The sequence below is a fragment of the Zingiber officinale genome, chromosome 8B, assembly GCF_018446385.1.
Source record: "Zingiber officinale cultivar Zhangliang chromosome 8B, Zo_v1.1, whole genome shotgun sequence".
Taxonomy (NCBI): Eukaryota; Viridiplantae; Streptophyta; class Magnoliopsida; order Zingiberales; family Zingiberaceae; genus Zingiber; species Zingiber officinale.
Window position 1 is genome coordinate 36,770,607 of NC_056001.1, and position 18,569 is coordinate 36,789,175.

The window sequence follows — 18,569 nt, forward strand, 5'->3', positions numbered from 1 at the left end:
TATATATATATATATATATATATATATATATATTTCCTTTTGCATTGACTCTCATGTTTGTTCTTAATCACAAAGATGACAAATTTGAAACTTGCGTCCTTATCACAAGCTTATCCATTCTCTGAACTCGAACTAGTTCACAAGAGTATTTTTTTTTGGCAAGATTCATATTTAGTTTTTTAATTGAGGTAAACTGTTCATTAAAACAAACCCTTCCCAACTCAATCCACATTGATCGAACGAACTCAAACACACTCAAATAACACATCTCATCGTTGCCGAAGGCGAGGCCGGAGGTTGTACTTCCGGTCGTCTGGAACCAAAACCACTGAATTCTCTCCGACTTCCTCGAGCAACGAGTAATCAGGATCAAGTTTTTCATCTTCATCATCGGGCAATTCCTCATGCATCCATGATAACCAGCTCGTACTGATAATACCATCACTCTCCAAGCATGAAGACGACTCTGCATTCTGTTCCATGATCCGAACCTTCTCCACCAACGTTTGCAGCAGCTGATGATTCAAAATCTCATAGTCTCTGTAAGTGATCAGGGAGTGAAGTATTTGGGTGGTAGCAATGACTAGAAAGGAACTTCTGGCCAGGAACACTTTCGATAAGATTCGAGATTGTTGATTGAAGTCATCTTCGCCATGCTTAACTATGAGAGCCTCGATCACGAATGTGGCACACAGACCTGAAGACCATGAAAGTCCGAGAGTGATTTCAGCTTTTAATAATAGCATGAATCCAAATGGTAGATCAGTATGAGTTCTTACCTAAATAAAGGCGTGCCCGGATTCTGTAAGTCTGCTTGGTGCTGGTGAGCATGTGGAGAAGGAAGATGGTGCAGGAGTAGAAGAAGAAAGCCTTGATGGATCGCGACTCGACTAAGATCGCGTTGTGCAGCGCGAAGAGCTTGTCTAGTGCAGCAAATATGTTGGCTTGCTTCGATTCGAATTCTTCCTGAGCTGCTAATATCGATTGAGAGTTCTTGATCAGACGAGCATGAGCACTTTGGATCTGTTCTTGTCCTCGCAGCAACTCCTCTTGCTGCTTATGACCGAGCTCTGCTAGGCTTCGCAGCGTTCCCCTGCAAGAAGACATGGAGTGAAGCCATTGAAAGGGAATTGAGCTGAACGAATTTGGTGAGCTTACCTGCTTTCTTCCATGGCTTGTGATTGGAACTTTGCGAGGGTATCGAGGCCTTCGAGCGCCATGGCCTGCCTGTCCAGAAGCTGCCTCTGCTTCTCCAAGGAAGCGCCGGCGACGTCGCCAATATCGTCGGCTTTGGTTTGGAGTTGCTGCATCTTGGAGGTCATGGAATCGCCGACGACCTGTATTTCCTTCTCGATCTCGATGGTTTCCTCCCTCAGCCTCAGCATTCCATCGTCCAGGCTCTTGTAGGAATCCTGCAAGTCAGCGATGCCGGCCATGAGCTTCTCCTTCATATCGAGCTGCCCTCCTCTGAGCTCCGACTGGGAGGCTGCGATTTCCTTGGACTGTGCGAAGATCGCCTGCGAGTGCTGCAGCACGCTGTCGATCTGCGCCGCCACCGCGCTGGACGATTGCGCCAGTTGGTGCGTCTGGAGGCCGATCGAAGACAGCGAGTCCTGCACGTCGTTCGCATTTTGCAGCAGTTTCTCCGACGATGCTTCTATGGCTCCGAGCTTCTCCTCTGCAAAGTGAGCTGATCTCGATAACTCGTTCACCAGCCGCTCCGTCTCATGCTTGAATGCATCAGTCCTGAGAAAGAAAACAGGGAAGAAATTGACGCAAAGCCTGATCTTAAAGTAGGCAAAATCTCATCTTGTTTCAAAAACTTACTGCAATTGGTGGCAGATGGAATTGGTCTCCAGGAAGAACTCGAGATAGATTTTGTGCTCCAAATCGTCCAATTTCTTGAGGCATTTCACCATGGCCGCCCCTTCGCCGCACGAAGGAAGAGCTGACCTGCCCGAATCAATCTGAAAGCAATCGCTCAGCTTCCACGCCAATCTCGACTGCTTCTCCTTGTCGGATACGATCTCTCCGCAGCTGGAGAAGAGGCTTCGGTACGCGTTGTGCCAGCAAGTGTTCGGGCCGGCGAGCTTCCTCCTCGCGTCCTCCACCAACTTCACCCCTCTCCGGTCGTCGAAATTTTCCACGGAGAACTGCGCGGCCACTCCCCCGACGGGCTCGCTCGGCACGCCTTGCTGTGCGGAGGACGGAGCAGAGAAGGGCCAAGGAAGGCCATGGCTCCCGAAGCATAGACACAGGAAGAGAAGCCATGACAAGGAGTGCATCATCAACCTCTATCAGAATTTTAGTCCGTGAAAGAAACAATCGATCGAAATTTTCAAGAACAGAGAGACAAAAGAGGAAGAACAATCAATGCGTGTTCTACCTACATATATTGCGACCATAAATTGCGTTTAATATGGTTTTTAATTCTTGAAAACATGCTCCTTTCGTGAAACTCTTATAGTAGAAGATCATATCAGGACAATCAAGAGAGCAAGCTGTTCCATGAACTGTGATAAAATCTTAGGCCGGCAATAGGAGACAGAAACCAACCAATCATGCTCTAAATTGAGGCAGGTAAGTTTTGAAATCTTAATACTGCGGTGGAAGAAGCAAGCTTGCAGAGGAAGAGACAAACCTGCGCAAACTTGGAGAGGAAGGAAACAACAGAGAAGCTTTTTTCGTCTTGGCTTGGAGTTGATGCGCGGAAGGGAAAGCGACCTGTTATGGCGTTTAAGGAGTCGGTTTATCTTCGAGGAGGCACGTCCAGTTGCAATGAAGAGGAGCGTCTATTTATGGGAAAGAAATTAACGAAAGCCAGATTTGATTGAGACAATTTAGGAAACAAATAATTATAACAAGAAAAATAGTAATAAATTTATACAAATATATATTATGTAAAAAAATCCCAAGTGGCGGCGGCCCATGGACGGTGTGCTCCCTCTCCGCTCTGGCCGCTGACGGTGGCGGACCAGAGGACGACGGCGATGTCCTGGGATTTACGTGGGAAGCCGCGGAATTTCCGGCCGGCGCCGGCGGCCGTCGAGGAGGAGTTATCTTATCATAAAAAATTTTCTAAACGATGAAAAAAATAGGTCAATAAACTAATTTTAAGGTGTATAAATGCACAATTAACTGAGTCATCTTCCATTTAAATCTTTATCTGTCCCTGCACCCTCGGCGACGGTGGGGGCATGGAATATATTTCACCAGATCTGCCATTCGGGGTAGCAGCGGCGAAGGCAGCAGCACCAGCGTAGTGCTGCTAAATACCTCCGGCCAGAAGCAGCGGCTTCTTCACTTAAGGGTACTCATCAATACTCTTCGCCACTCTGACCGACACTTTCTCCGTGGTCCTACTCTACTGCCCAGTGGCCGGCAGGCGGGATACTCTGCTTGCTGCCGGCACCACCGCCGTTTCCCTAAATGTACACAATCGTTTTGTTGTTTGAACAACCTTCCAATTTATTTATTGTACAATGGTCCTAACTAACAATATTTAACATGATAAACACGGCCAGTATCCCGTTACACTAAATGTAGTCAGAAATCCAACAAGAAATGTTTCAACTTGGAGTTCGTGGTTCTGTAAATTGTTCGTGTACAGCAAATATACATGAGTTTTGAGTGCAGTAAGTATTTACCAAAACTATATTAGTTGCAGTGACAGCCAAAGCCTTTTTTTTTCTCCAGAAAATTACACTTCATTTAGATATTGTGGGAAGCATTCTCCAACTTATTCGTCGTATGGGTGGCGTCATTTTGGAGCTGCAGAGTATTTAGAAAAAGCAACAAAGAAAAAAAAAAGAGTTAAATAATTTGCTACATAATTTATAGGCATACAAACTATATGGAATTCATTGCTACTATCCATTATCATTCAAATATCATCCATGCAGCATGATCTAAATGAACGCCATTCCAAGTCACAAGGTATGTAATACTGATATGAAATTAAATTAGATCATTGTACTTAACAATTGGTTCAGAACACATTCTATGTACACAATGCACAAGAAATGTGGTCATTTTGCTTGCTGGAAATAACAAATAAATCATACACATTGCAGGCATACACTTGTCTCACATCAGCCAACCAATTCTTCTCTATGCCTCAAATATCCTCACCCAGAAATCTCCTAAGTAAAATGGTTGCATCAGAGGTTCCCTAGAGAAGAATAAGTGCTCGGTTGGAATAAAGGCACAACTATAGGTGACAAAGATTAGCAAAAACCATCAAGAGGAAACGGGGGGAAATGAATAAAAATTTTCAGGCATCAAATATAGAGTAAAGGCAAATCATGGGGATACATTGTCCGAAAAATTCAATACAGAAGAGGCTCTGATTTTCAATGAAACCAAATGTTGCTGTTTATATCACTTTACAAATTTATAGTAAGGTAACTGATAAAGTGAAAATTTACACAAGTTGAAAGTGTTGGAGAATACTTGGCACGTTGGATTGGTGAAAAATGATCTATTTCATGGATCTTCAGGGTGAAAATTCATCAGACTCGGGATAGGTAAGATTGACACTTGAAAAGTGTTTTCAGAATTTCAACTTCATAGGGTCCAGGAATATTGGCAAAACAGATGATATACAAGAAATACTTTTCTTTGAATAGAAAAACAGATGATACTCTTCTTCTAAGACATTTGACAGCATGTTTTCTGCTATCAATAATGAATCAAAGACCAAAAAACTAGTTAAAAATTTCTTTATAGCCTATATAGACAAACATATGTTTGTATTTCTGTGTTTTGAAGACCTCAGGCAGGCCACCAGCATATTCTGACATTGTCACAGTTCCTTAGACTAAATAGTAAACATCAATCAGAGTTGGTTAGCAGCCAACAAGCCGTCGCCAGATTTAATTTCAAAGTTCAGTCCTGATATGATACTGTTCCAACATAATGTAATTTTTATATTGTTTAATGACAAACTGCTGACTCAGATTGTGTTCCTAACAGAAGATTTGAATTGATGCGTAGCCCATCGGTGCTTTTGGTTAGTGATTATCCAATGTATTATCATACTATAAATACTCTCAGTACTTCCTGCTACATCTGGAATGCAAACTCTTGACCAAAAAAGAACCTTATTTCTTAAATCAAAAACTGATCTTTTTCAATTATCAGTTGCAATGTAAAAGTTTCCTTGGCCAAAATCCTATAAGAACAGCCAATCTAAGCATGCTTCTGAATGTCTCCTCTATCAGACTTCAGTCACTTTAACAATAATATTTAAATTTCAGAATGAAACTGCCCTCACAGAATGAAATCTATTCTCCCACATAATTACTCTGAAGAAATCTATAAAGTTAAGTTGGTAATAGAAACAAAATTCCCTCCATATCTAATAATTATTCCTTTAGATTCTTGAGTAGCTCTCAGCTGAGTGCAAGGGTGTACATCGGACATGGATCAAATGTTAGATAATAACTATTCTTTGTCGATAAATTCCTTAAACACTCTATTCTCCTTTATCAAGCACCAGTGTGCCTACAAAGATGGATGCCCCAATCTCAGAAGATACAAAAAGACAAGCTAATTTCTTGGTTAGGAAGGAATCCTACCAATAATAGCGACAAGAAAAGGACATGGAAAAAGACGAGAAGCACTCATACCTATAGCGACCAATCGAAAAGCTCCTGGGTACCATCTAGGAGCTCCTTATTCCCGTTGCAGGAGTGCACCGTCCGGAACTGCTCGACGCCGAGCTTGCGCGTGATCCACCCGACCTGGAAGTATATATACTGGGAGGGTGGGAGGTCGACCTTGATGGCGTCGACGTCCATCCAAATCAGGAACCGGCGAACCTTGACTCCTTTGAGGTCCTCGATGCCGCCGTACCTGACGACGCCTGAGACCTTGGTCTCATAGTAGACGAGGTACTCGAAGTCGACGTAGCAAGGGCCGTAGAGATCGACAGAGAAGCTTCCGTTGGAACTCAGGGAGAAGGCCTTGACCGTGTCGGGGAGGAGGCCCGGGGGGAGGCCGTACTGGGGCAGGAGATCGTAGATGGTGGTGCCGTTAGAAGCCGAGGAGAGGTCTTCGGCGGCGGAGAGGGAGAGAAGGAGAAGAAAGGAGAGGAGGAGGAGGAAGAAGAAGAAAAAGTGAGAAGAAGACGTGGAAGAAGAGAAGATCGCCATGGCGTCCTGGAGAACGAGTCGGGTCGAGATTTGGGGAGCAAAGTTCGAGGTTTCGCTGCGTAGTTGCGTTTGTTTCGGGGCGTTTCGCCGTTTTGGATCTTTTCCAGATCATAATTAAATCTAAATTTAAGGGCCCATCTATTATTTGTTCAACGGACCGGGCCTAGGTTAACGGGCGGAAACCGAAGCCCATACCCGTTAAGCCGCAACGAAAGATTCAAGTTTTTTTTTTGGGGTTCCAATTCGAACCCTTCGCTCTTTAATTCTCCTTTCAGATCCGACGCCTTCCCTCCTGTTCCACCTCGGGGCAGCGCGCCGGCTTCCTCCTCCGCCATGGAGTCTCCTCGGACGAAGAAGCGGCGAGTCTCCGACGAAGCGCCTCCGCCATTCTACAAGGCCCTCCTGTGCCTCGACTTCATCGCCACCGGGTGCTGCCCCTACGGGGATTCCTGCACCTACGCGCACGGCCGAGACTACCTCCGCCAGGATCCGAGGATAAAAAGGGTGGATTCTGTTGTTCACCTAGGAGCTCCGGCGGTTTGGGCTCCTTCGGCATGGGACAGCCGCCGGTCGCCGGATAGGAAGAATCCCCAGGAGCGACGGGAGCTAGGGCCGCCGCGTTTAGGGAGGTATGCCACCTCTTTAGTTGAATTTAGTTCCCCATGAATGGGATTTTGCATATAAGTTAATTGTAAATTAAAAATAAAAAGCAGTCTTTACACAAAGATCCGGACAAGATGTTGGTACAGCGGCGCTAGCAAGAGGGGGTGAATTGTCTGCAAATGAAAATATACCCTCCTCAAGACTTTCAACTCAAAAATACAACACTAATAAAAATAAAAGAATAGAAATAAAGAGGAGACAGAATTTTAACTTGGTTACAACCCAGGGGTTGTTAATCCAAGGCGGTCGAACAACTCTACTAGAATATCTCCTTCACTGTAGGCGAATAAGCCTTTTTTACACATTTAGAATGCTCAGAGGTTGCTAGGAACTTAATACAGAGTTGAATGATTATTTCCTAGTTCCAAGAGCCTTTAGATAGTTCTTGGAAACTCTATCTCGAGTGTTGAAGGCGCCTCTAAGAGGGTTGAGGGCGCCTCCAAGGAGTTTGATCGGATAAAGTTTTATCTGATTGCAAACGTTCATTTTTACTGGGTCTGAGGCGCCTCCATTACCCTTGAAGGCGCCTCAGACAGTGCAGGCAGCGGAGGGGCCTTCAACACTTCGTTGAAGGCGCCTCCAGCTAACTTTCCAGCTTCTTTTGACTTCATTTTAACTTCTGATGCTCCAATAGCTTGGGTTATTGCAGCCAACCAGAATAGGGCTCACTCGAACCCAATTCTCGACCTTTTCCTCGAGCAGGCTTTCGTCCCGGCTTCTCGTCCCTCGAACGCTGCGCACGTTCTTCTTATCCACCGGAGTACTCTTCCACAGCTCTCTCGTCCTTCGGACACATCGAGCCTGTTAGCTCCCTTCCCGTGTCGTCATTCTCGCTAGTTGCGTCTTCTGCTCGACTTCCTGCGCTCCTAAGTTCCTGTACACTTAGACACAGGGATGAGATAACTAGCAGGACCTAACCTAACTTGGTTGATCACATCAAAACACCCACGAGGTCCAACAATCTTCCCTTTTTTATGTGCATCAACCCAAGTTCAGGTTAGGGTAAAAACAAACAAATAGTAATTTAAGAAAAATTACTAACCTAGCATTGTAAGCACAAAAATTGCAATAATAGAATTTGCAACCTCAAATATTAAGATTTTTGATTTTCCTAACTCCCCCTAAACTTGTACCTAACTCTCCCCCTTTGATCACAGCAAAAAGAGTGGGGGAAAGGGAATCATTTGTAAAAGAAAATTTCTAAGACATAATTATCTTTAAGAATTTTAAAAGAAATTTTGAAGTTAAACAATTATTAACGTTTGCAAAATATATTTTTAAAAGGAATCACTTGCAAAATGACTTAAAAAATTTGTTTGAGAAAAATTTCTAAGTAAAAAGAAATTTACTAGAGGAACGCTAAGTAGGTTTTAAAATTTAAATTATTTTTAGAATAATTTTTAATTAAAAACTTAGTTAAAAATGATTTTAACTTAAATAAATTGAGAATTTTCTAAGTCACGATTTTATGCAAAAAAAAAAAAAAATATTTTTCTAGAAAAAAATTGTTTTTGAAGAATTTCCAATAAAATGTTTAAATTTTTTTTTGAAAGCATTATATAATTCTAATTTTAATACTTTTATCAGAAAGTTAATTAAATATTTTATTTCGATATTTTGGCTTCCAGGTCGTGGTGAGACACTAGGCCTTCTTGGTTATTGGAGCAACAACCATTTCCTTAGACAAAGCTTCATAAAGAAACTCACTGTTTAATTTCTTTTGAAAGCCTTAACTTAAAGAATTTTAACTTAGTAAAGATTTTGGAACCCAGTATAAGTTCCTTGCTACAGGGTTAGCTAAATATTTGGGCGGTACATAAGTCTTAGGAATCTTTCTAAGTTGCCCCTGATATTTTCTTATATACCAATTTAGCTTTCCATAAATTTTAAATTTTGATTTTTGAAAAACATTTGTTTTTGAACATGCAATAATTTTTAAATTTTAAATTTGTATTTTCAAACTGCCATTTTCTGATTTTAAGTTGTTAAATAACTCTAAGGGGCATGATTCTTTTAATTTTAATTTTAATTTAATATTTTATTTTTCTAATTTTGCTAGATCTTTCGTAAGTACTTTGATAAATTGAAACGACTGAGTAGGGGTGAGATCACGTACTTTACTTACCTCACTTAGTGATGCTCCCCTTTCATCGTAGCTTTTCTCTTCTGATTCTCCCCCTTGATCTATGCTCATCTCTGAGTCCGAGTCATCTTCAAAGAGATGGTTGACCATGCTACTCTTGAGAAGACTTCGACTTCTGACTCGAAGGATGAAGAATCATCTCATGTAGCCTTCAGACTTTTGCGTGTAGAGGACGTCGGTCTCTGAGGCTTCTCCTTATGCTTTTTCTTCAACTTAGGGCAGTCATCCTTGATGTGTCCTTCCTCGTTGCAGTTGTAGCATTGGACTGTCCTTCTGTTGCGTTGATGCTTCATCGATTGCGATTTAAATTTATTAGTTTTAACAAATTTATTTAACTTTCTTACCAGTAGTGTCGGTTCAGATTCGTCGATGGATGCTTCGGAGTCGGGATCGTCCATCTCGGCTTGTAGGGCAGCGTTGAGTTTTGACTTCTCTATAGGTTCTGCAATTCGAGACTCGTGAAGTTTAAATGTAGAAAATAAACTTTCTAAACTACTTACCTCAAATTCCTTAGAGATGTAGTAAGCGTCTACTAAGGACGCTCACTCTGGATTTCTTGGGAAGGCGTTGAGCGCATACCGGATGGAATCTTGGTTCGTTACTGATTCGTCGAGATTTGTTAGTTGCGTTATCAGCTCCTTGATTCTAGCTTGGAGTTGCGCTACCTTCTCGTCGTTGTTCATCCGGAGATTCGTTAACTGAGTCCGGAGGATGTCGCGCCTTGCTAACTTTGCTTCTGAGGTGCCTTCGTGGAGCTCCAGGAATTTTTCCCAGAGGTCTTTAGCGGAATCGTAGCTTCCGATCCGACTTACCTCCTGGGCAGCAAGACGCTGAGCAGGTGGAATCTCGTCTTTCCGTTGGCCACGAAATCGACTTGCTCCTTCTTCGTCCAATTGTATTCTTCCTTGTCTTTGGGGGCTACAAAACCATATTTCATAACAAGAAGAATATTAAACTCAGTCTTAAAAATTACCTCCATACGACGCTTCCACGTTGCGAAGTCTCCGTCGAATTTCGGGGGATGGATGCTGGTTCCGACCATCGTCTTGATCTTTGTGCTTCAGTCGGCGGTCAGTCCTTCTTAGGCGATCTGACTCTGATACCACTTGTTGGTACAACGGAGCTAGCAAGAGGAGGGTGAATTACCTGCAAATGAAATATACCCTCCTCAAGACTTTCAACTTAAAAATACAACACTAATAAAAATGAAAGAATAGAAATAAAGAGGAGACAGAATTTTAACTTGGTTACAACCCAGGGGGTTGTTAATCCAAAGTGGTCGAATAGCTCTACTAGAATATCTCCTTCACTGTAGGCGGAGAAGCATTTTTTACACACTTAAAATGCTCAGAGGTTGCTAGGAACTTAATACAGAGTTGAATGATTCTTTCCTAACTCCAGGGGCTTTTATATAGCTCATGGAAACTCTATCTCAAGTGTTGAAGGCGCCTCCAAGAGGGTTAAGGGCGCCTCCAAGGAGTTTGATCGGATAAAGTTTTATCCGATTGCAAACGTTCATTTTTACTGGGTCTGAGGCACCTCCATTACCCTTGAAGGCGCCTCAGACTGGGTCTGAGGCGCCTTCAAGGGTAATGGAGGTGCCTCAGACAGTGCAGGCAGCGGAGGCGCCTTCAGCACTTCGTTGAAGGCGCCTCCAGCTAACTTTCCAGCTCCTTTTGACTTCATTTTAGCTTCCGATGCTCCAATAGCTTAGGTGATTGCGGCCAATCGGAATAGGGCTTACTCAAATTCAATTCCTGACATTTTCCTCGAGCAGGCTTTCGTCCCGGCTTCTCGTCCTTCGAACGTCGCACACATTTTTCTCGTCCACCGGAGTACTCTTCCGCAGCTCTCTCGTCCTTCGGACACACCAAGCCCGTCGGCTCCCTTCCCGTGCCATCCTTCTCGCTAGCTACGTCTTCTGCTCGACTTCCTGCGCTCCTAAGTTCCTGCACACTTAGACACATGGATGAAATAACTAGCAGGACCTAACCTAACTTGGTTGATCACATCAAAATATCCACCGGATCCAACACAAAAGACTATTTCTAAAATTCAAATATGTGATCTCTACATCATACAACGACTTTATCGTTGCGCCAAGCCTTCTAAATTAATTGTAAATAACTGTTCATTAAGTTGTATGGTTGAACTGACATAAAGATTATGTTTCTTGATTACAGTTCATCAGTGTCACGTTATTTATCATGCTTTTATCACTTGTTTCATGGCCTGGTGCTTGTTTGCTCCTGTGATACTATTTTCAATAGGAACTACTCAAATGGTTGCTTGTTTAGTCACTTAATTTGTGTGCCTATTTCTGTCTAAAACAAGCATTTTTCGGATGCTCATTTTTTGATGTTATCCAAGTTCACCTCTTATAACAAACAAATAAATGCTCCCAACAAAAAATTATGTATATAAAAGAGTCGAATCTATACACTTCGCAACATGTAAAGGCAGTAGAATCAATATCAAAGAATAAATGAATGGAATGAAGTCAATACATCCAAAACAAATAGTTGGTGTAGCAATCGATCACATCAGAAGCATCTGAAGCCAGGGCAAATTGATAAGATTATGAGCAGAATAAGGAGACCGATGATGCCGAAAACAGCCAACTTTATCTTCATATTGTCTACCCACATTTTCCTTTTCAGCTTTGTGCCTTGTTGCCTGAAATCTTGTGCCTGAAATATCACAACATAGCATATCAACTAGAGAGCTACGATCATGGAATGATTGTGTAATGAGACGAATAGGTTCAGATATGAAAGAGGCCATGACTTCTTTTGCAAATTAAAAGCAGCATAACTTGCTACCTTTGATGGCAATTACCTCCACATATATGACAAATAAATGTTCAACTCATACCTGGGAGCGAAGATCTTCAGTTTTGTCGACGAGAAGTTCAATTTTCTCACCCCGCTCAAGAACCTAAAACCATCAAAAATGGGAAAGAATAATCAGATGCCAGCAGCATATATTAGCAATCAAACAGGGGAAACAAAATCACCTTCTCAATGTTCTCCATCATGACTCCTTTTACTTCAGAAACTTGAGCTTTCACTTTGGCTATCTTGTTTATCTCTTCGGGGTGATCAATACAGAATTGCATGTGCTCTTTAAGCTTTGACCTGAACAAAAACAAAAATTCAAAATTAACTGCAGTTACAAATGACAATAACTAGTTTAGGGAAAGCAAACCGTACTTGAATTCTCGGTTTAGGCCATTGGCTGTGGCGGTTGCTGCTTTTGCTCCATATTTTTTACTGAAGTCCTCCTTAACCCTCTCCAGCAAGGCCATGGGAGTTTGTTTGCCAGCTGACTCAACAGCAACTACACAGTATGCTGCAACCATTGTCATGGCAGACTTAAAACCAGTTTATCCTTAATTAGTTGGCCAAGGAAAAAGATGGTATATGAGGTCATCTTCATCGATATCGTCATCAAGTTATGCTCCAACCATTTGTAGTCAGCTACATCAATCTTATTACTCTATGACTATATTACCAGTAAAGATTTGGTCCTCAGAGTGTGAAGTTGAACAATAGATTTCATGATTTGCTTCCAGTTTTTTTATTCGAATAGATATCAAACTGTTATGGTCAACTTATAACAATTTATAAAAGTATGTCAGCTAAAGTAGTTTGGCTCAAACCTCAGTTGGGAACAAGGCAAGGGGAGCTCAAGTTAAGAAGGTTCTGTCAAGCGGTGATGAGGTCGAGTGGAATTCACCTAAGCTGAGTTTAATTCACTTCAGCCCATTTGAGTTGCTAGGTTTTCAAACGAGTTGTTTTAGCTTGGTTTTATGTTTCCAGTGGATGAGTTTAGGGGAGTTTATGTTTCCAACGATAGCAGGATTAATGGATTTTCTGCCCAATCTAACTCGAAGTAAATCACAACAATTAAGCATAAGATATTCCAACCTCAAACTCTTACCCAAAGTCAGTATAAGCTTCAGTCCCAACAAGAAGCAACAATACACTTCATTTAAATATGAAAAACAAAAAATCAATGTTTATACAATTATCCTAGTAAAAACTATCCTATATCACATTACCAATATGCTTAGTCGATTGAAAATTGCAATAACAATTGGCATTGCCCTGGTTTTGTATTTGTTGATAGTAGCTAGCTGTTCGGTTTGTTAGCTTAACTGAGTTAATTATGTCGAAACAGAAACTTTGCAATGCTGACAAGTTGCAGATCTATCGTCGCTAATTAAGAAATACAAATCAAGGCAGTAAAAATCAAATAATAGCCACATTCCCAATCTCTGATTGTATTGTGAAATATTTGTACAATTAAAAGACAATTTTATATCGGCATGGATCAACAAGTGAGTGAGATAGCTGAGCTATGAAGGTCAACCATATTCCAAAATCAATTTCACAAATCCATAAAATAGGAGAAATTAAAAAGAAGCTCACGATCCTTGTGAAATTGTCAAGGATATGAAGGTCAACCATATTTCGCGAGTGAGATAGCTCAGCTATGAAGGTTAACCATATTTCACAAAATCATATATTGTGAAATATTTGTACAATTAAAAGACAATTTCATATCTGTATGGATCAACAAGTGAGTGATATAGCTCAGCTATGAAGGCCAACCATATTCCAAAATCAATTTCTCAAATTGCGCAAATCTATAAAATAGGATAGATTAAAAAGAAGCTCACGATCCTTGAGTGTCAAGATTGCTTTTGGGGGTCGGGTAACAAGATAATCAAGATCACAGAAGAGTGAAAAGGGGATCGGGAGCAGACTCACTGAATCCATTCTCGACGAGGTAATTGAAGGTGTGGCCGTCGCAGTTGTAGGTGAACCTGTTGTTGGAGGAAGGGAGCTTCTGGAGGCATTGGGAGGCGACGGAGGTGAAGTTCCCTGTGAAGGCGGTGTACTCGACCAAGATGACGGTGCCCCGGGCGACGAAGCTGTAGATGAGCGTTTGCTGCCCCATCTTCCCGACCCGGGAAGAGGAAACCCTAACCCTAGTAGGTGAGCGCGGAAGGTGGGAGGGAGGACGGAAGGATGAGCAATGGCGGAGGAGGATTGGAGTCTGCGGAGACGAGAGAGGAGAGGCGATTGATGCGGTTTTGTTCTGCTCCTCGTCTCGCCACCTGCCATCGTGGGCGTCGCTCTAATTTTGGTTCGATGACATTTAAATTGAATTTAGGAAACATTTCATTTCGCCCCCTATACTTTTAATCTTTTCATAATTTCAAAACTATTGGTCTCCTATAGGCTCTAAACGAGGTGAACCAAGTTAAATGTAATGTTGTTTTAAGCTTATTTAATAAGACGCTGAAATTATTATTCAAATTAAGTGAGTTAAGTTTCTTTTTTATTTTTTAAATTATTTATTAAATTAGTGAGTTTGATATTATAGACTTTTTATTTATTTTGAGAGTTTCTTTGCCAATTTAAAGATTTGATAAGAATTTTCTAATGCATTTTATTTAATTGTGAATATTGTTCATAACTATTTTTCACGAACAATTTAGATTTTTTTTTCATTTAATTGAATAAATCATTCATCATTTAATTTTAATAAATCCACACATACATATTTAAAATAACACTATTAATTTTTCATAATTTTATAATGTTTTAGAATTATAAAAATAACATTAAAAAAAAGGCTTCTATGGAATTTTTCCATGAGGTTCGGGTTCCTTCCAAACCGTCCGATCAATGGGCAGATGCTACTTAACAAGGCTGCCGATTAATCAACGGCACCTTTTGATTGCACTGGACCCCTAAAAGATTTCGCAATCGAACCGATGAAACCCGGTCAATTCCTTCGATCGTCCGGTCCAGTTTTTCCCTAGACACCAACTTTAAGCGCCTTTTAGCGTTACGTCAACCTGCGCAAGGCCAACCCTAACTGCTCCATCGGCGACGGTGAAAATTTGCTTGATATCGATCGGTGATTCTTCGAGGTAAGATCCAAATTGTCTGCTTGCCTCGTATTCTTCCCGTTTCATGCTTTTGAGATAGGTTTTGATCCTTTGATTTGCGAATTCGCAGTTCTCGTTTTAGTTCTTCAACCTAGCCTTCTCTCGGTGCTCGGAGAGAGCGGTCAAGATAAGAAACGTGAGATTAGATAGCCATTTGAGATGTCGTACGACGAGGTGGAGATCGAGGATATGGAATGGAACGAGGAGTTGCAAGCTTTCACCTACCCCTGCCCTTGCGGTGACTTATTTCAGATCACTAAGGAAGATCTTCGCCTCGGGGAGGAGATCGCTCGCTGCCCCAGTTGCTCCCTCTTCATCACGGTCGTCTACAATCCTGAGGATTTTACTGATCGCCCTGACAAGTCGAAGAAGACCCCCGCCCAGCCGTCGCCTGTCGCAGTGGCTTGAGCTTCTTCGGAATCAGGTTGGCTTACATCTCTACTTCCTTGGATAGCCGCAGTTAGTAAACAAATTCCTTGTTTGATCACTTTGGCAACGTTGAATGCATGTAAAGGTCTCAAATTTTCTTTTTCTTTTTTTGATAAATGAAGCGAAAATATTGTGGAAATTAGACATAAACACTATCACCCTGTTTGGAAACAACTTAAGTGAAGGAATTGAATTGAATTCCATTAGGAATTAAATTCTGGCAGAAATTGAATTCAATTCCTATGTTTGGAATGGATTAGTGAATAATAGAATTGAATTGAATTCCTTAATTTGGAATCTATTTGAATTGAATTCTATTTTTATACATTTACCATTTTATCCTCATAACTAATCATTTAATAATCAAGTTAAGTATTAGAGAATAGGAAGAAGGGATCGCACAGTTAAGACAGCAGTATGAAGAAAGTGGCGCACGGGAGAAACGGTGCAAGGAGAAGTTTTCGACACAAGGAGAAACGACACACGGGAGAAAGGCAAGACAAAACAAGAGAGTCGGCAAATGGAAAAAAGGGTTTTAAGTTAAAAGGACAATTAAGTAAGTTTAGTTGTTCATGGTAAATCCCTATCCAAATCTGACCATTCGAGGTCTGATTTACTATTCACGTTTCGAATGGAATTGGAATTGAATTCCATATCAAATCCATCTCAAAAATTCATTCCAAACTATGGAATTGAATTCCAATTACCATAGGAATTCAATTCCATAGGATTCCAAACAGAGTGTATATTTTTATATGTTAATATTGTTTTGGTTGATCATATTTATGTTTATTTAATTTGAAAACATCAAATTTGGAAATTCTCCTAGAGAATTAGGGTTGTTACGCAAGTGAAATCAAATGTGTAAGTGCTATCTTCTCTTGTTTTTCTTTCGAATGAATTGTAGTGCTTCAGGGTTTTTTGAAATTAAAAAAAAACGTAGGGAAGAAAGTATTACTACTATAGCTTCGTTGTGCATAAAATAATAGAGAAAATCATGTTAATTTTCTCAAACTAAATAAGTAAATAAATGCTAGCCAAGAGCATAGTATAATTATTTTCCATATTACATATATGGGTGAGGTGATGATTGAATCCTTGGGTGTGATTCTAGGGAGAGTGAAAGCTATTGATCTTGAGGGTGCAATCTTCTTGTTAACCTCCATTATGAGGGCCCTAATTATGAATCCTAAGAATCTATGGGTCTAATTAGTATTCAGGCCCATTTGTTGTGCACAAAATATTATCTCTGTAAAATATTTTTCTTAGAAAATTTTATAGGGAAAATTAGTTTTTCCTTCTCTCTGACATGATAAATATTTTTGAATCCTCTCCTCTCTCTTCCATCCTGAGCTCAATTTAGATTTGAGCAGCAATCCACCCAGATTAAGATCAACGGTCGTTTCTCAGATTGGGGGTGATATCATTGTTGCCACTCGTTGTCCAACTTCTAGCCACCTAGCATCCCTACCTTCATACCTTCTGCAGATCAACCATGCCATAAATCCAGCATACGACACCGTTGGGCATCAGGATACCGGTGACGGTTTAGGTGACTGATGGTGAGTAATGGTGGTGGGTTATAACATTTATTTTTCAATATTCTAGAAGTATAGCACCTTTTATAAGATCCCACTGGATATGAGTTTACTATTTTAAAAAAAATCTTGAAAATAGTTTATTAGCAATGATAAAACTGGGATTCTTCAAAAAGTATACTTGGAAGCATAAATGGTTGATCCTTATAGTATATATTATACCACTCTCATCTCATTAGTTCTCTCCATTGTCCTTTAATTGGTACTAGGTCTAAACCTTGTTGTCCTGTTGTAGTTTGTATTCTAAAGTATATTTGTATAATCAAATATGAGAATTGTGTTATTCCATGAAAATTTGTAAGCTATAGAATTACCATTTCTGCAAACCAAACGCACCATTATTGTCCTATATTCCCTATATGATTTCTAATGGGAAGGCATTTCGTTAATGCTCATTGACACTCCGTGTGGAATTGTTGTAGGTTTGGAAGTATTGATCCACCAATTAGCTACAGATTCATCTGGCAATATCAAATTTTTTTTTTTTTTTCTATTTAGACAACACTAAGGTTAAGGTTAAGGTTTTTTTATCACTATGTGATACTCGAGAACTTCGAGTAAGGGATCACACTTCTTACCTGCTAAGATGGTACACAATCAACAGACTCTAAAAGTATTGATTGTTCCAGGAGATTGGAAAAGTTGAAGCCTTGGATGTGCAATAGACAATAACAAAGGAATTGATGCTTTAACTATTCAAAATAGCAGCATACACTATTCTAATTGTCATCTTAATGTTTTATCTCAATTTTGAATTATTTAAGACATTGATCATCGTTCACTATGGCAAACGAGGATTGGTAAACGAAGGAATGCTACCAATCAGTGGATTCCACTGAGATTGATTTCTTGTTGGTTTGTTTACAATTAGTTGAAATTGTTGTATCTTCAAGGCGCATCATTTATCTGTTGTATATCTTTCATTTGTGTTTACTTGGCTTTTTTATGATTTTTTTTCTCAAATACAGTCATATTTTTGCGTAGCTGAGCTCTGGCAACCAGAAGTTTAACATCATTCGATATATCAAGTAGTCGCTGTAACACGGATAACATGGCGTGTAACCTTTGGTATGTTTTGATATATGGATATGTGGAAATGGTTTAGATAATCTTGTAGCTTTTGGTATGTTTTGATACATGGATATGTGAGAGCTGAAGACATCGTGTAGGAGGAAGACGTGTTTTGATACATGGTTTTTTTTTCTTTTTCTTTTTTCTTTGTCCTTTAGATTGATCATGTTTCCTTTTTGAGGTTGGGCATAAAGGCCTAAAATGGCTATTTTTTTCACAAATATTCCATTGAAAAAGCATGATATATGCTTTATATAATTTTTTAAAATTTCATTAGAGCTAAGGTTGACTTATGTGGAGAAACTGTGGGCAGAGATGAACAAAGTAAAATTAAGAAAACAATAACTTTTATCGAGCAATTAAAAATATATCATCGTATTATTATTTAGGATTAAATGACAGAGCCCATTGGCACGTCCAATGGCGTACCATTATTGGAGTATCCTACTACCGACGCTTACAACCGTTTCGCAGCCGCCTTCTGCTGCTGTGGTGTAGCCACGTGGCAGGTAAAGAAAAACTTTTGAAGGAAACACAACCTAAGG

At 40.4% G+C, this 18,569-nt stretch overlaps 4 protein-coding genes across 6 annotated transcripts; 1 reads left to right on the forward strand and 3 right to left on the reverse strand.

Annotated features, from left to right (window-relative positions):
* Nucleotides 1-100: 100 nt before the first annotated feature.
* Nucleotides 101-3,429, reverse strand: LOC122016310 (protein GAMETE EXPRESSED 1-like). Its single transcript, XM_042573562.1, has 5 exons — nucleotides 2,642-3,429; nucleotides 1,828-2,294; nucleotides 1,159-1,746; nucleotides 780-1,093; nucleotides 101-697 (listed from the first exon to the last, which is right to left on the reverse strand). The coding sequence occupies exons 2-5, from the start codon at nucleotides 2,286-2,288 to the stop codon at nucleotides 270-272; spliced, it is 1,791 nt and encodes a 596-aa protein (XP_042429496.1). The 5' UTR covers nucleotides 2,289-2,294; nucleotides 2,642-3,429; the 3' UTR covers nucleotides 101-269.
* A 136-nt stretch (nucleotides 3,430-3,565) lies between these two features.
* Nucleotides 3,566-6,264, reverse strand: LOC122016311. 2 transcript variants are annotated; one of them, XM_042573563.1, is made up of 2 exons: nucleotides 5,631-6,262; nucleotides 3,566-3,771 (listed from the first exon to the last, which is right to left on the reverse strand). In XM_042573563.1, the coding sequence occupies exon 1, from the start codon at nucleotides 6,153-6,155 to the stop codon at nucleotides 5,631-5,633; it is 525 nt and encodes a 174-aa protein (XP_042429497.1). In that variant the 5' UTR covers nucleotides 6,156-6,262; the 3' UTR covers nucleotides 3,566-3,771. The 2 variants fall into 2 exon arrangements, with proteins under 2 accessions (XP_042429497.1, XP_042429498.1); XM_042573564.1 differs by having other exon boundaries at nucleotides 3,692-4,171; nucleotides 5,631-6,264.
* A 5,128-nt stretch (nucleotides 6,265-11,392) lies between these two features.
* On the reverse strand, nucleotides 11,393-14,097 carry LOC122016372 (putative vesicle-associated membrane protein 726). The gene is made up of 5 exons (XM_042573642.1): nucleotides 13,737-14,097; nucleotides 12,174-12,312; nucleotides 11,978-12,098; nucleotides 11,836-11,898; nucleotides 11,393-11,651 (listed from the first exon to the last, which is right to left on the reverse strand). Exons 1-5 carry the CDS (start codon nucleotides 13,924-13,926, stop codon nucleotides 11,505-11,507), a joined length of 660 nt encoding a protein of 219 aa, XP_042429576.1. The 5' UTR covers nucleotides 13,927-14,097; the 3' UTR covers nucleotides 11,393-11,504.
* A 682-nt stretch (nucleotides 14,098-14,779) lies between these two features.
* LOC122013415 (diphthamide biosynthesis protein 3) lies at nucleotides 14,780-18,165 on the forward strand. Of its 2 annotated transcripts, none has more exons than XM_042569691.1 (3): nucleotides 14,780-14,908; nucleotides 14,997-15,350; nucleotides 17,922-18,165. In XM_042569691.1, the coding sequence occupies exon 2, from the start codon at nucleotides 15,086-15,088 to the stop codon at nucleotides 15,332-15,334; it is 249 nt and encodes an 82-aa protein (XP_042425625.1). In that variant the 5' UTR covers nucleotides 14,780-14,908; nucleotides 14,997-15,085; the 3' UTR covers nucleotides 15,335-15,350; nucleotides 17,922-18,165. The 2 variants fall into 2 exon arrangements, with proteins under 2 accessions (XP_042425625.1, XP_042425626.1); XM_042569692.1 differs by having other exon boundaries at nucleotides 17,938-18,165.
* Nucleotides 18,166-18,569: the final 404 nt, after the last annotated feature.

What these genes read in the sequence shown, in the direction of transcription:
- LOC122016310 (XM_042573562.1), bottom strand. Translation starts at nt 2,288, where the DNA reads ATGATGCACTCCTTGTCATGGCTTCTCTTCCTGTGTCTATGCTTCGGG. An exon ending in CAAGCCATGGAAGAAAGCAG is followed by an intron (nt 1,094 to 1,158) that starts GTAAGCTCACCA and finishes GTCTTCTTGCAG; the next exon opens with GGGAACGCTGCGAAGCCTAG. An exon ending in CCGGGCACGCCTTTATTTAG is followed by an intron (nt 698 to 779) that starts GTAAGAACTCAT and finishes CATGGTCTTCAG; the next exon opens with GTCTGTGTGCCACATTCGTG.
- LOC122016372 (XM_042573642.1), bottom strand. Translation starts at nt 13,926, where the DNA reads ATGGGGCAGCAAACGCTCATCTACAGCTTCGTCGCCCGGGGCACCGTC. An exon ending in CCTCGTCGAGAATGGATTCA is followed by an intron (nt 12,313 to 13,736) that starts GTGAGTCTGCTC and finishes CAATGGTTGCAG; the next exon opens with CATACTGTGTAGTTGCTGTT. An exon ending in GGCCTAAACCGAGAATTCAA is followed by an intron (nt 12,099 to 12,173) that starts GTACGGTTTGCT and finishes GTTTTTGTTCAG; the next exon opens with GTCAAAGCTTAAAGAGCACA.
- LOC122013415 (XM_042569691.1), top strand. Translation starts at nt 15,086, where the DNA reads ATGTCGTACGACGAGGTGGAGATCGAGGATATGGAATGGAACGAGGAG.
- LOC122016311 (XM_042573563.1), bottom strand. Translation starts at nt 6,155, where the DNA reads ATGGCGATCTTCTCTTCTTCCACGTCTTCTTCTCACTTTTTCTTCTTC.